Here is a 14952-nt window from a genome sequence, read left to right as displayed (position 1 = left end):
CAAGTAATTGTGTCGTAAATTCACATTCACCGTTAGTATTATAAAAAATGAATAAAATAAATACAAAAAAAAATACAAAAAGTTATGCACAAAAAGCAGGTAGAATGTGGCAAGTTGTGTGCGCTTACCTTGCATTCGGAACGGACTTGAGATCATCGGGTGCATTTGGGCCAAGTCTGCCCAGATTTTGTACTGTTAACTGTGACGTATTATACGAATCGTAACTGGACACACTGTCGTATGCACTGCCATTTTGTTGTGTTACTTTATTGCCACCAACGGGTGGATTGGAAATGGCTGCATTGAGAAGTGCCTGTCGTTCCAATGAAGCATGATGACGATCCATTGAGTCGCTGGTGCTTCGTGAAATATATTCAGCTTGTACTTCATCATTGACGATCGGTTTGCCAAATAGACGCTCCTGTGCCGATCGACCCAACGTCCCACCCGAGCTATTGGAACGAGGAGGCGGCGGCATCTCACCTGGTCCAGGCTTAGATTGTCGATCGATGCGTGGCGGCAGATCAGGTGCATGTATACCATAAAAGGATTGTGGGCGTGTAGAGGGCATTGATGAGTCAGAAACTCCAACACCTGCAGCAACTATGTTGGATGCTGTCGCATAGGCACCATATTTATTAGTATCCATGGTTTGGCGGCGGTTCGGTGGTAAATTGGCAGCGTGGTCGTAAGGAATCTGATACCAAAAAGTGAATTTTTCATTACAAAAGAAGAAAATTTCGTTAATTCTATAATCGGAAAGAGCCTAAGGCTGATGTTTTTAAGAGTAATTAATATTTAATTTTAAGTTAACGAATGTTGTTAATGAATTTTTTACGCGCAAAAAATGTTTGAAGAGTATGTAGGAGTATTGTAAAATATATTTATGAGTCTATGAGTGACTAGTTTGCATAAGCAACACTTAAGTATTTGCCCATAATTCAATTATTAGTTGTATTATTTTATGCTTCATAAGTTTACAATAAGAAAATGATTGTTAAGGATGTATGATTGTGTAGGTGTTTGCCTCTTACCGTATATGGAGGTGGTAGTCCATCACCAACAGTATCTCTATCCCTATCCAAGTTATCCTGATTAGTGGCAATCGACGGATCTGAGCTCGATTTGACCAATTGCGGCAAATTACCAAGGGACAATGACGTCGACGGTCCCGGACTTAATTCCAAATCAGATTCCGGACTCGATGCATACGATAGACGGGAGGTGGTCATAGGGAAGAGGAAATCGTCGGAAAGGGATTCAATCGGCTAAGATTGGTTCGATAATGGTACAGTTAGTTAGATAGGTACATTTGAGAGAGTGTTAAAGCGAGGAAGGAAGATATGATTGTATTGACATAAAAATTTTGTTATTTATCAGGAGCAAAATGGGGATATTAATTAAGAAACATATTTTTTCCAAAAAAGTAGCAATTAACGTTAAAATATAAACGTAAAACAATGAGTATATATTTTACATTATACAGAGAAAAAAGCAAAAAGGAATTAAATAAAAATAGTAATAGAATATATGAACGTTTTCGAAATATATTAATTATTTAATAGTCGAGCGTTGTATTGGACGTACACAATTCGAACAAAGGACGAAATGGAACAAAATACGTTTTGTGTTAATCGGGTTTGGTTTGAATTGTGCGGAGTGATTTAAGCAAGGGAATGACCATGGTGATATTTGTCGAAATGATTTTCATTAAAGTAAGAAAAATGAAATAAAAGTAATAAAAACATTTAGTTAGCAACAGTGTGGTAAATACATACATACATACATATATAATTTATAACCATAGCAATTAATTCGAATTTTGTATGCTTACTGTAACAAATAAAACTACAAAGCGATATACTCGTAATATAAATAAAATTTGTAATGGGCTTTGGTCGTGGCAAAACATTGACATATCCATGATAATTTACATTAGACATACACATAATGATACACATAATATTTCGGGTTAAAAAGTATGCTTGGCAAAACTCCTGGGAAATGATGAATTCCATGCAAAACAGAGCTTCTCATTAAAGCAGTTGAAAAGAAGAAAATAGTGCAATTTCGTATTGTTACTTGAAAATCGAACAATTCTGTTAGAAATCAGAAGGAATTAACAATTCAATTGGAATTCTGACAATTAAGGTAGAGAACATACAGCCGTGGTCAAAAGTATTAGGCACCCCACTAAAAGTAATTTCGTTTTTTTCCGACAGAGGATTTAATTTTTTTTTTCACAGCTAACTTCACACTTAAGTCGCATTGTCATTATATGTTTTGACAGCTGATATAGCAAGGCTTGTGTGTGAATAAGTTCAATTGATTGTACGCAGTAGTGTTTGGTCGGTGCCCTTTTAAATATGGAGAGCAATAAGTAGCATTTTCGTCATATTTTACTTTTTTACTATAGAAAAGATAAAAATGCGGTTCAGCAAGAAATCAACAATGTGTATGAGAGAAATGAACCGATGTGTATGGAGAAGATGTGTTGACAATACGTCAGTGCCAAAACTGATTTGTAAAATTTCGATGCGGCAAGTTTGATGTCGAAGATGCACCACATTCTGGAAGGCCGGTTGAAGCTGATAAAGACGCGATAGAGGTTGATGCAAACCGGCGAATAACAACACGTGAGGTCGGTGAGAGGTTAAATTTAACGAATTCAACTGTTTATGACCACCTGAGAGCCTGGGTTTAATCTCGAATCTCGATATATTCACAAAAAAAAAACGAATTTACTTTCCGAACAACCCAATATTATGGGAAAGGCCATGGCACATTTGGCGCGTTAAGTCTAAAAAGTTGCATTTTTTAAAGTATACCGAAAATATTTTGGCATTTTAAATTTGGTAGTCGTCAATGTGTGAATAATCTTTAGTGCAAAATTATCAAGCGGATATAAATAATTTCTTTTATCGAAATATGTTACGACAAAAGAGTGAGAATCCAAGTTTTCAGTGAGGAAGGGGAGTCGCAGTTGAGAAGACGGGAAGACCGAAAACTTATATGTGAGTCTCTCAAGGATCGTACAAAATCCTCTTCCACCCTTGCAGTAGCTCTGTCAGAAGAAATTGGAAAGACCGTTAGTGCTCGCACAGTTAGAAGAAGACTTCTGGAAGTAGGTTTAAAAGGGTACAAAGCTCAATTGAAGCCGTGGCTGATGAATCGTGCTTCGAGAGAGGCTTGGTTTACATCATTTTAAAATATAGACACAGCCATATCTTTTTAGTCCTAATTATTTCGAGGAAATAACACAAATCTTATAAAGTGATTTTTTTCCTTTACTACAGCTATCTGGAACGCCTGGTGTGACGTTGGTGAGGCGACGGGTTGCCGAGAAATAGCATCCAGATTGCGTGATACCCGCTGTTAAGCATGGGGGAGGCAGCATTATGATCTGGCGTTGTATGGCTGCTGATGGTGACGGCGAAATGTTCATTTGCGATGGTCGCATAGACTGTCAAAAGTGCATAAATGTATAGGAAATTGTAATTTTGCCTTCGTTAATGCGCATTTTCCGTGACATTTATTTACATAGATAGAGTTCAATATCAACAAGACAACGCTCCTTATCACAAATCAGCGACTACGATGCGTTGATTAGAGACAATAACAACATTTTGTTAGATTGAGCCTTGAAAATCTTAAGTCTTCAGTCTTGAAATCTAAGCCCCACAGAGCACATGCGGACTATTTTAAAACGTAAGATAAAGGAGCACAGCATAACATCGCAAACAGCCCCGAAAAATTATTTAATTCACGAGTCCAGCGCATAAGTACAGCCGAATCTGCAAAGCATTCACGCAGCATGCCCCAGAGCATTGCTGCTGTTACCAAATTAAAGGGTGGACCTACTAAATATTAATCACTAATTCCTTATATTTGTACTAATTTACTAATAAAAAGTTATATAATAACTTTACAATGAAACATTCATTAATTAATGGGGTTCCTAACACTTTTGGCCAAGGCTGTACGTCAGCTAGTAGGTCTACTTTCTGGGCAATACATTTTTGGAAAGTCTGGCATTAATGCGTGATTTCTTCTTTTCAACTGAATTAACATTGAATGTGACAATCTCATGCTAAACGTTGATTGCTACTGCCAAAGATATTACTTGAGTCACCAGCAGCGTTACATGGTTTTCTACTGGTGTAATAGCTTTTATTGTTAATGAGGTGATTATGAATGCCAGCTGATGTAGAAGTTTTAACTAAGGAAGCGGAAGAGGGAGTGGCTGCAGAAAAGTTTCTAACAGCCGGCGTTGGGCTAAAATTATCATCTTGTGCTGCTGCTTGCATATCAACTTGCTTTCTAGTATTACCATTGTTAATAAACTGACTGCTAGACGAGGGGTATTCTCCGTATGTCTTCGACACCTTAAAATAGCCATTACAGTCATCATTTGCACCACCACCGTTATTGAAGGCAGCACCGGAACCGGTATCAGTTTCATTATTGTCTTCACTATTTCTTGTGCTCAAGCAGTGGCTGTATCCTTTCTGTGGTGCCAACGAAATGCTGTTACTGTTCATTACGCTCGTGCCAATTGCTGCTACTGGTGCAGCAATTCCTGAGCGTAGTATCGTTTTGGACTGCTCCGAGGTTTTTACATTATTACATTCTGATATGTTTTTGTCGTCTTTCATCGTTTCGTTAAGCAAATTTAAATTCGAATCAAATATGGCCGGTTTGTTTATTAGCTCGTTGTAGTAGTAGGCAGTGGTGCGCGGCTCGACGGAATGCGGCGTGCGTCCAATAATGCGCGTAGATCCGCCACCATAACTATCATTTTTCAGATTTCCATCGAAATTGCTGTTCATAGCGGAAGAGTTGGTGGTAGAGTTTATATTCCGTATGGACATACTGCTTAGCAGATTTGGTTGCGAGCTGTGGTATTGTGACGTTACATTATCGTTTAATATGTCATTGGCGCCATTCGCGCGTTGCATACAGGATGTTTTGGTGGCTAAGCCACCGGGCATAGAGGAAGCTGGTTTTATGATTGGTATTACTTTGTAAACACAGTTTGGCTGTTTTAGCTTACCAACTGGCGTGTTGGGTGTGGAATTGTAATTTATTTCTTGTCTTAGAGGTGGTGGGCGTGGCGGTGTAGGAGACCGTTGGTCCATTGATAATGAAAAGGAATTTTGTCTGCCAATGGAACAACGCGGTACTGAAGCTGATGATGGGCGACAGCAGGGAAAGTTGCATGGTGGTGCAATATGTGGAGGGAATATCATTTCGTTTGGGGAATCAGGAAACTATTGGATTACCAAGGAGTATGAGAGAGTAATCAGAGAGTTAGAATATTAATAGTTACCTCAACCAGTAAATACACTATTTAAATTATTGTAAATTAAAGCTTAATTAATGAAGAGTGATTTATATTAAACCCTTATAAAAACTCGTTTACAAAACTCAAAAGTCAAAAAAACAAAAAAATATATTTTTCAATAGTTAAGTTTTCACATCTTATTTGTTATCACCAGCTGTACACATACGTCAATAAAACACTATTTGGATGTACACCACACGAAAAAATTATAAGACCAACTAAATTTCTTATATTTTCTTATATTTGGATATACACCAGACGAAAAAATTATATGATCAACTAAATTTCTTATGATTTTATTATCAGATTAGGTCTTACAATTACGTGTTTGATATTTAATTTAAATTAATTAAAAAAAAAAATTATATTTGAAATAAACAACATAGAATTTTTGGGGTTAGTTTTTATTCGGAGTTTAGTAATTTGTGTTGGATCCAACTTTGATTATAACTTGTTGAAACCAGCGAGGCATCGGCTTAATTAAGTTTCTTATAATAATTTGATAAATTTTTGGGCATTAAACATTAATCGCACTTCTAATAGACTAGACAGACGGTAGCGTTAATCGGACTTAACGACTTAATACAATTCGGAATTATCACAAGAATTAAATGCAACTAATGCGAATTGACAACTATTAATTCTTACAATTTAAGCGGATTAGGAGAATTTTCGATGGCAAAATTGCCGAAAAATTACAGTTAATATCTATTGTGAATGAAAAATTACGAAAACTTTAAAGAGAAGAACAAGACAGACTAGTTGCACTAACACGTTCGAAATTTCATTCATTATTTTGAATTTGCGGAGCAGTTTGAGAAATGGCAATTCAAGATTTTTTCAAATAAATAATTATTTTAGTATCAGGACAGCTAAAACCTGCTAACCAAACTATCCAATAAACAAATCAACTGTTCACTAATCCGCTTAACAACCGTCTGGCACACTACAAATTCTATCAGAATTAACTGCGCCTAACGCCTCCGTCTGTCAAGGATTTAAGCGTTATCAAACTGCTGCAATTTTTGAAAACCGATTGAGAAATTGGTATTTTTTCGCTGCCAAAAACCCTGTTTTTGATTGGAAGCATGAACAACCACAGTGTCATGTTGAAAAACCCACTCCTCATTGAAATCGTCATCAAAAAACGTAATAAGCGCTTCGTCTAGAAATTCTATATACTTGCCACTATTCATTTTTGTGGATATGAAACATATAGGCGTTTTGCCTTTGACACTAATGGCTGCCCAAATCATTAGAGAACCTCCTCAGAAATTACGAGCCATTCTCTCCTATTTTTTCTTCCGTTTATCATGCCAATTTATTTGGGAACCATCTGCTACGTATTGCATTTTTTTTGTCATCCGAAAAATTTCTCTTTCGCATTCATCTTCCCAAAATTAGTACTTTTCTTCAAATGTCAAGCTGATCTGTTTGTGTCCTGTGGTTAACTTAGGTTTAGGTCAACTGCAGATCAGCGGTTACCCCACAGGAACCAGAGCCAATAATTGGAATCAGTTCTACAGGAATCATGAATTAGATCAGCAATTATGTACGCGATTTACATAAAGAGCGATGGTTCAGTTTAGAACACTGCTAAACTGCAAAGTGTTTTGTGACAAGCGCGAACAGAAAACTGTCGAACTTTCTTCTAAAAGTTAATAGAAAAGACGTTCGGGTTATGCTTGGTATTATTACAGGACACAGCCCATGGCCAAATTTGCTTGTCTTGCTTAGAGCAAAGCAACGAATTTTGGGTTCCGATGTCATTAGAATGAGTAATATTTGTTTTTTCAAACTGGTGGATATTTTCAGATTTGCCAAAAAATCTGGAAAACTCTCAAAATACTATTGTAGCTATCTCTGTCTCTGTTTCTATGCTTTCCTATCTCTCTGTCACTTCACCCTTTACTCCTTGAATATTTACCCTTTTACTTAAATTCAATGGGCTTTTTAGCCTGAGGGTGTTTTTAGGAGTTAACGTTCTCTGTGTTTCTTGGCTCGCCTTTTTTTCAAATTTAATTTCAGGTTTAGGTACTCGTTTTACATATGCTGGACTATAACCCGTTTGAAAAATTTGTTGCACACGACGGGTAGTAACTTCTAAATTAAGATTAACTTCTAAATTATTTTCAGCAGTGATATTTGTTTGTAATCTGTAAACGTTTGATTTCCCGAACACTTCTACCGCTAAGTTTTTGTTTTCTAGAAATTCGCTTGGTGCATCCCTACTTTTATTTCAAATGGAAGTAATGCAAGGCCACAGTTTTGCTTCTTTTTAATTTTGAAGCAATTTCTCGCATTGCAAATCCTCTCTCATCATGCTAAAATTTTTTCCTAAACAAATTCAGACAAAGCTTTTCCGCGCGGCATACTTTTTGTTTCTAAACCAAAACAACCGCGTAAATATGACAACCAGATAATTATTATTATTATTATAATATAATAATTTTAATGTAATAATTTGCATTGTAAAAAAAAAAAAAAATTTGCGCGTAACTCCAACAATAAATGCGGAATAATATCCGTGAAACATACAACCAACAAGACGATATTGGAACAGGGTTTTTCTAAAGGGTTTTCCAATAAGAGTTGTTATTTTGATAAAAAAATCAAAGGCTTCGTTGCTTGTGTTGCACGTAGCGCCATCTTGTTGAAAATAAGCGTTGTCCAGATGAACACCATCCAATTCCGGCCATAAAAAATCGTTAATCATCTCTCGATAGCGCAATCCATTCACCGCAACTGTTCCTCTAGCTTCATTTTCGAAAAAGTAAGGTCCAATGACTCCGCCGGACCATAAACCGCACCAAGCAGTCGCACGTTGAGGATAGAGAGGCTTTTCAACAATAACTATTGAATTTTCTGAGCACCAGATCCGACAATTTTGCTTGTTGACGAAGCCACCGAGGTGGAAATGGGCCTCATCACTCAAGATGATTTTTCCATGAAATTCTGGATCATTTTCATGCATTTCAACGACCCAATCAGCAAAGACACGATGTTGTTAGTGTACGGTGTAGTGAAGTTTGTGGAATGCCATTTTTGAAGTGAATTTTAATAATTTCAATGCGTTGTTAAAGCCTGTATCGTTCCATTTTTATTAATGGCGTAGTTTCTACTTGTCAAATATTAAAAATATCTTCACAATCTTGGTCTTATAATTTTTCGTGCGGTGTATGTAAGCGTAGGCATTAAAATCTCATAAATCCTCGGATTTTCATTACATTATAAAAAAAAAATATATTGTTAGTTCATTTATTTCATGGTAGCGTAAGTGCAGCATTTAATACCCCATAAGGGTATGTGCCTAAGAGGCTTAGTAATATTATACGTATACGATGTCAATATTATACATACATACATACATACATAGTAAATATTACAATACTCTGAAAACTACGAGAACTCACACTTATTAAAATGGATATTCACCAATGTGGCCACAAATTTAAATATACTCAAAATTTATTAACGAAGCAGGATTGATTTTGAAGGTACCATCATAAGAAATGCACTACATATAAAAAATATTTAAAACAAAATTTTACCCATTTCAAATCGTATGTTTATATTTTTTGGCACTGTATCGGGTGTTTTTTTTAAAGCTTGTTGACTTAAAATGATAATACAAAACAGAAGTATTGTTGGAATGCATTTTTTGTTATTTTTATTGGGTTGGGGAAAAAATTCATGGCGTTTTTATATTTTCTTTTATTTTACAACGATTTGTTTGCTGTTTGGCAAATGGTAAGTATTCATTCGATAAAACTCTTTCTGCTCTACAAAACTATGTTAATTGTATATTTGAGTTATTTAATTTTTTATTAGTTTTTCGGCTTAGAAATGGAATACCCATGAGGCAAAAATCAACATTTTCGACTCTTCTTTGCTTTTCATCGAGGCCCGAAGCAGCCCGGGACATTTGCGATGTGTATGGGAAAGAGTCAAGATCAAAGATCATGATATGTATTTGGTGGGATTGAGAGGGATGATGCACTGTGAAATGCTCAAAAAGAATGCCACGGTCAACAAGGGGCACTACATTGCCCAGCTTCACCACGTGAATGAGCCTATTCGACTTAAATGACCTGATCGACATGGTCAAGCCATACTCCTTCACGATAACGCCAGTCACCATGTTGCACAAGTCGTCAAAGCCGCACTCCAAGAACTCGAATGGGAGGTCCTTCAGCATCCGCCGTTTTCTCCGGACCTTGCACCGACCGATTACAACTTTTTCGCTCCCTGTTAAACCATATGAAGGGCATTACCTTCGATAACAAAGAGTTCTTTGAAAACTGGCTCAACAACTTCTTTGACACCAGACCAGGCGATATTTGGCGGAGCGGCGTCAACAAATTGGTCGAGAGGTGGGACGAGGTTGTAAACAGCAAAGGCGAATATATGATATAATTGATTAACCTATTAATATAATTATTGTTTTTTGTTGAAATAATAGTCTTTGGTAAAAATGCTACGAATTTATTCCCCAATCTTATATTATAATCTGGTAGATAACTTCATGGCATTTATTTTTTGAGTATAAAGTAATATCCGCCATATGTCCGGTGCGGCTATGAGTTATACTATAATTTTGAACTACTTTTTCCGATAAATCTGAATAGTAATTCGAAATGAGCCCAATTAGCAAAAATGCAATGCCAACGATGGTTATTGGCTTCAATTCTTACACGTAAGCCAAGAAGGACAAAGACCAACAAGTTGAGAACGATGAGGAATCGATATTTCGCCAACAGATCGCTCTATGAATTTCGCAAATAGATTTATTTATTTATTTATATATTTTTTTCTTTCGAAAATAAATTTTAACGATTGGAAGCGTTGTTTTGGCATTAAACGATTCACCATGACTTGCCAAACCTCACTGAACAGAAATGTCAGCACAGTTTGCCATTCTCAGCTCTCAAGCTATTTGTTATTGATATCGATAGTTCTTATGCAGCTAAAAAACACCCGATATTTCCGTAAAGAGCGCTTATTCGTAACTAAAAAAATATTTTTTTATTGTGACGTTCTTCTAATAAATATTTTTGATTCCGATCTTTTTTTCAGCACGTCTTGTGGTTTTCAGAGATCAAATACCAAGCAATTATAAGGGTTAAATACATGACGCTAAAATACTGGCAATTAGTAATATATTATTTTATTTTATGCTATGTTATGTGGCATAACTGTTATGCCACCGGAATATTGTAATATGTATTTAAATTATTCCTTAATCTGCCAGATAATAACCAACCTTAAAAGGATCTTAAGAATGCAATGCATTATTCATTTGAATTAGAATTCTGCTGAAATACAACTAAAAGGCATAATCTCTTGTGTTGTTGTTCATTAGCATCTCTTACCTTTGACTCGGACATCCATACCGCACCACTTTGCTGTAGATCAATCGCATCGCGCAATTTTCGGTACCACGACTCTTCGTCGTTCAACACTATGTGAGTGCTAAATATATGCGACCAGAAACGCTCCAATTTTTGACATTGCTCGAGCAATTTTTTCGAGCTCTTATGTGCCGACTTGGGCAATCTATGGCGTAACTGCTTTATGACATGTTTACTGTCAGTCTTCAAGAATATAACGATCGGATAGAATTGCGCATAGTTTAGACGATCGACCGCATTGGGCGTTATATCCAACAGAGCGTGTTTGCCGCGATCCATTATGTCGCGTATATTCGAGAGGCGCACTATCCGACCTTTCGTGTTCGACTTATCATCATCTTGCAGCGGTGTTGAGAACTTATCGGGAAATTCTTTAGCAAGTTTTTCACGCGCTAAGTCAGACACTGGCCCGAAGAGTACCAAAGGGCGAACGAAACCCGGATGGCGCAGAACTACACGCTCATATGCCGGAAATTTTGATATACTATCAGCAAAAACCACATCATCCCAGTTTTCCCTAGACAGACTTTTCGAACGCCGGTGGGTAGACCTATGGAATAGAGAAGTAAGTAGTTTTTAGTTTCGATTTCCCATGAATCACAAGGCATGCTTCTGTAAATCAGTAATAACAATGGCGTAATAGTTAACATATCTCATAATTTTCTATAAAATCAAAGATGATTTCAAGTGCTGTTCAAACTACCGCGGAATAAAACTTATGTCACACTGTCTAAAGATATTGGTCCGATTCCTCGATGTACGCATTAGAAGTATGGTGAAGATCACTAACAACCAGTTCGGTTTGCTGAGTGGAAACTCGACTGTTGATGCTATCTCTTCGTACGGCACCGTATAAATAAAAAAATCTGTCTGAAGTCTTTATTGACCTCGAAAAAGCGTTCGACCGCGTGCCTAAAGATCTCGTTTGGGCGGCATTAAGAAAGCACGTGCTCCCGGAAACTATCATTAAACTCGTCATTGTCACCTACCATCAATTAACTACACAGGTAAAATGTCCGAGTGGGCTGACTCAAAGCTTCAACGTTAATGTGGGTTTACATCAAGGCTCAGCTTTAAGCCCTCTTCTCTTTAATCCGGGGAAGGACTTCCTTACGCGTGAAATCCAGGGAAACCTCTCTTGGACACTACTGTATGCGGATGATGTAGCCCTTACTGTACGCGGCAAAGCCATCCTCCAAGAAAATCTGGACCGGTTGGTGACATGGATTGAATCGAATGGGCTACGAGTAAACAGCTCCTAAAATCAATAACGCCCCCCTCAAAATCGTTGATAGCTTTAAATACTTGGGCTCGCATGCCAGCGAAGATGGCACCTTCGAACGAAAAATTGCTCACCGAATTCATTGTGGATGGCAAAGCTGGAGAGCAGTATACGCTGTCTTGTACGACAAGAAAGTTCCACAAAAATTTAAAGGTAAACTCTACAAAAGCATGATCAGGCCGGCAATGACATATGCATTCGAGTGCTGGGCTGTACCACGTAAAGCAGAGCTAAAACTGCACGCGGAAGAAATGCGGATGCTGAGGTGGGCCAGTGGTGTTACACTGCTGGGCAAGATTCAAATAGCAATAACTATTCTTGCAGCAATAAAATTGCTGCAATCAGCACTAAGGTCCAGGAAAACCGACTACGCTGGTGCGGTCATGTAATGATCAGACCAGAGAAAAACTCAGTGAGGCAAGTGTTGCAGATGGAGGTAACGAATAGAAGGACAGGCAAACCAACAAAAGGCTGGAAAACACCATTGAAAACGACATACCATACAGAAACGTCAGCGAAGAGAAGACTCAGCACCGCGTGATCTGGATACCTCGCACAAAGAGAGCTGACCCGAAATACGATAAGGCTAGCAATAGCGTAATAACAATTAGAGTGTGAAGTTAAAGGATCCAATCTTAGTTACTGACATGAAACATTGCATTACCGGCCATTCTAATAAGCACTCACTCATAATAACCACATAAATATTTATCTACGAGAAATTCTGTATTAAACAAATATAAAATCTTAATTTATTAATCAAATACCGAAAGAAATAAAGTAAGTTATTAGAAAGAATATGAAATGCAATTTACCGCCTTCTTCGAAAGAAATTTCCACGGGACTCATTTGAATTCATTTCCTTTTTATTGGCATTAAATTGTGCTGTCGCCAACTCTTCGGCTCGAGATTTGTTTGGTATGACACCACGCTGCATCTCCTGATGCCCTCGTCCTATTTTCAGTACTTGCCAAGAGCCGACAACACCGTTGTGCAGTGTATCAATGACTCGAAACACATCTCCGGCTTTAAAAGCCATCTCACCTTTCGACGGATGATCGCAGTGAAAGTGGGTTTTAATATGAAAGGAGTCCCCACGTTGATTCGTTACCACTTCGTCGTACTCTTCTTTGCAATATTGTACAATCAAATCAATGCGATCTTGCAGGCTAAGCAGAAATAGCACCGCCTCTTCACGTGTTACACCATGCATGTCCATATCGTTGACTTTTATAATTTTATCGCCCGGTATCAGACCTTGCAAAGATGCTGGCGAACCAGGTTGTATGGCTGTAACGAAAATTCCAGACTCATTGCCACCGGTTAGTCGTATTCCCACACTTCCCTCTTTTTGGAATGATATAAAGCGTGGCTCCGATGATTGCCTTGGGTGTGCCAACTGCTCGGATTCGCAAATTTGTCGACGGGAACTATAAAAATTTTCTGTGCTGCCAGTGCCATTGCCTCGAGGCGGTGGTGGTCGCGGTGGTTCATCGGTGCGTGCACGGATATCATTTGGTGGTGTTACTGGACGATCAAGCTGCGAAAGTGAAACAGCATCCATAATGGGTCCACGCGAACGACCCCTAGGCGTTAGGTTGCTCTTTTCGTCGTTCAATCCATTTGATGGACCATTCGCCAATGAGCGCGTCGGTGGTTGTACATACAAATTTTGCGATGAGTAGTTCGTACCACCATTTAAATAGGGATCATCCAGATTGTTACTACAGTTGGAAACCTGCGATTGGTGACTGATATACAAGTTTGATTGTGTTGTAGAGTTGTTCAGCTGATTGGTGATTGCTGTTACAGCCTGATTGGTAATATCACGCAACACAACCAAATTTAAACGCTCCTTGCAGCCATCGATTATTTTCTTTGCCTCCTTTAAGCTCATCGTATCCCCACAATTTGTGTTGTGTATCCGTGTGATTACGTCACCTTCTTGTAGCGAATAGCCGTTTGCGGCCAACTGATCGTGAGCCTTCGTCGAAATTTCCTTGATAAATAATCTGCAGCCAAGCACAATGCCATAGTCGTCCTTTTTACTTCCCTTAGTCAGAGTCACTTTAATGGGTTGCGCTGTATTGTTTTGTACGAGCGAAGTATTCAATGAGTTGGATTGACTCGCTCCAGTCAATGCGCCGCTCGTATGAATTGGTATGGCATTGACATTCACATTTGGCGCCGTTAATCCGAGCGAACTCATATTAGGAGGCTGATGATTTTGTGCTGTGGAGCTAATAGGAACGCGCCGTTTAACAACAAGCGCTACTGTGTTGCCGCTATCTCTTAGCACCTGCACCGCAGTGGCATATTCAACATTTTCTAAAGAAACTCCATTCACAGATATTATTCGATCGTTGACTCTGTTAAAGACAAATAAAATACAATATATGAAAGTAATTTTTATATTAAATTAATTATAATAACTAATTTGTTATAAATAAAGTTTTATGTGACATAAAAAATGTATTTACTATAAAAATGAAAAAAATCCACTGTAAATAACGATAATATGGCGCCTATACCAAAATGTTCTGAGTGTGGTTTTGGTAAAATACCAGGTTGTTCAATAAGTTTTGCGGTTCGATAAGAGAGAACGTTGCTACTGGCCTACATTTTTTTGTTATGTTGGTACACTTTTCTTATGAATCTGAATATCAATCTGTCAATTCATTTTCTACCATCCAAAAAATCACGATACAGTGATTGCATTTTTATTTTTAGAAGATTTAAAAGCAAAGGAAATATCGCGAACCGAGGTCGTGTACAGATAGTCGGTTCAAACATAAACATCTCGAGCCTGGGTCGTGATTGAATGTTAGTTTCTATCTGTACGCCACCAGAGTTAGTCACGAGTCTCATAATGGCTGTTACAAAGTAGTTTATATTATTCTGAGTTTCACCGAGCT

At 37.8% G+C, this 14952-nt stretch overlaps 1 protein-coding gene across 7 annotated transcripts in view; it reads right to left on the bottom strand.

Moving 5' to 3' along the window:
- Positions 1-14952, bottom strand: part of LOC128867065 (tight junction protein ZO-1) — a 93548-nt gene that overhangs the window by 20679 nt on the left and 57917 nt on the right. For 6 of the 7 annotated variants that reach the window (XM_054108162.1, XM_054108202.1, XM_054108175.1 and 3 more), the window contains 4 exons: positions 12853-14406; positions 10717-11305; positions 1035-1268; positions 129-697 (listed from right to left, as the gene is read on the bottom strand). In XM_054108162.1, the coding sequence (XP_053964137.1) occupies positions 129-697; positions 1035-1268; positions 10717-11305; positions 12853-14406 (2946 nt within the window). The remainder of the gene's footprint in view (positions 1-128; positions 698-1034; positions 1269-10716; positions 11306-12852; positions 14407-14952) is intronic. The other variant, XM_054108169.1, reaches the window with a different exon arrangement.

This window comes from Anastrepha ludens, chromosome 2, assembly GCF_028408465.1.
Source record: "Anastrepha ludens isolate Willacy chromosome 2, idAnaLude1.1, whole genome shotgun sequence".
NCBI lineage: Eukaryota > Metazoa > Arthropoda > Insecta > Diptera > Tephritidae > Anastrepha > Anastrepha ludens.
Note: the sequence above shows the minus strand (reverse complement) of the source record. Positions and strands in the feature narration are given on the sequence as shown.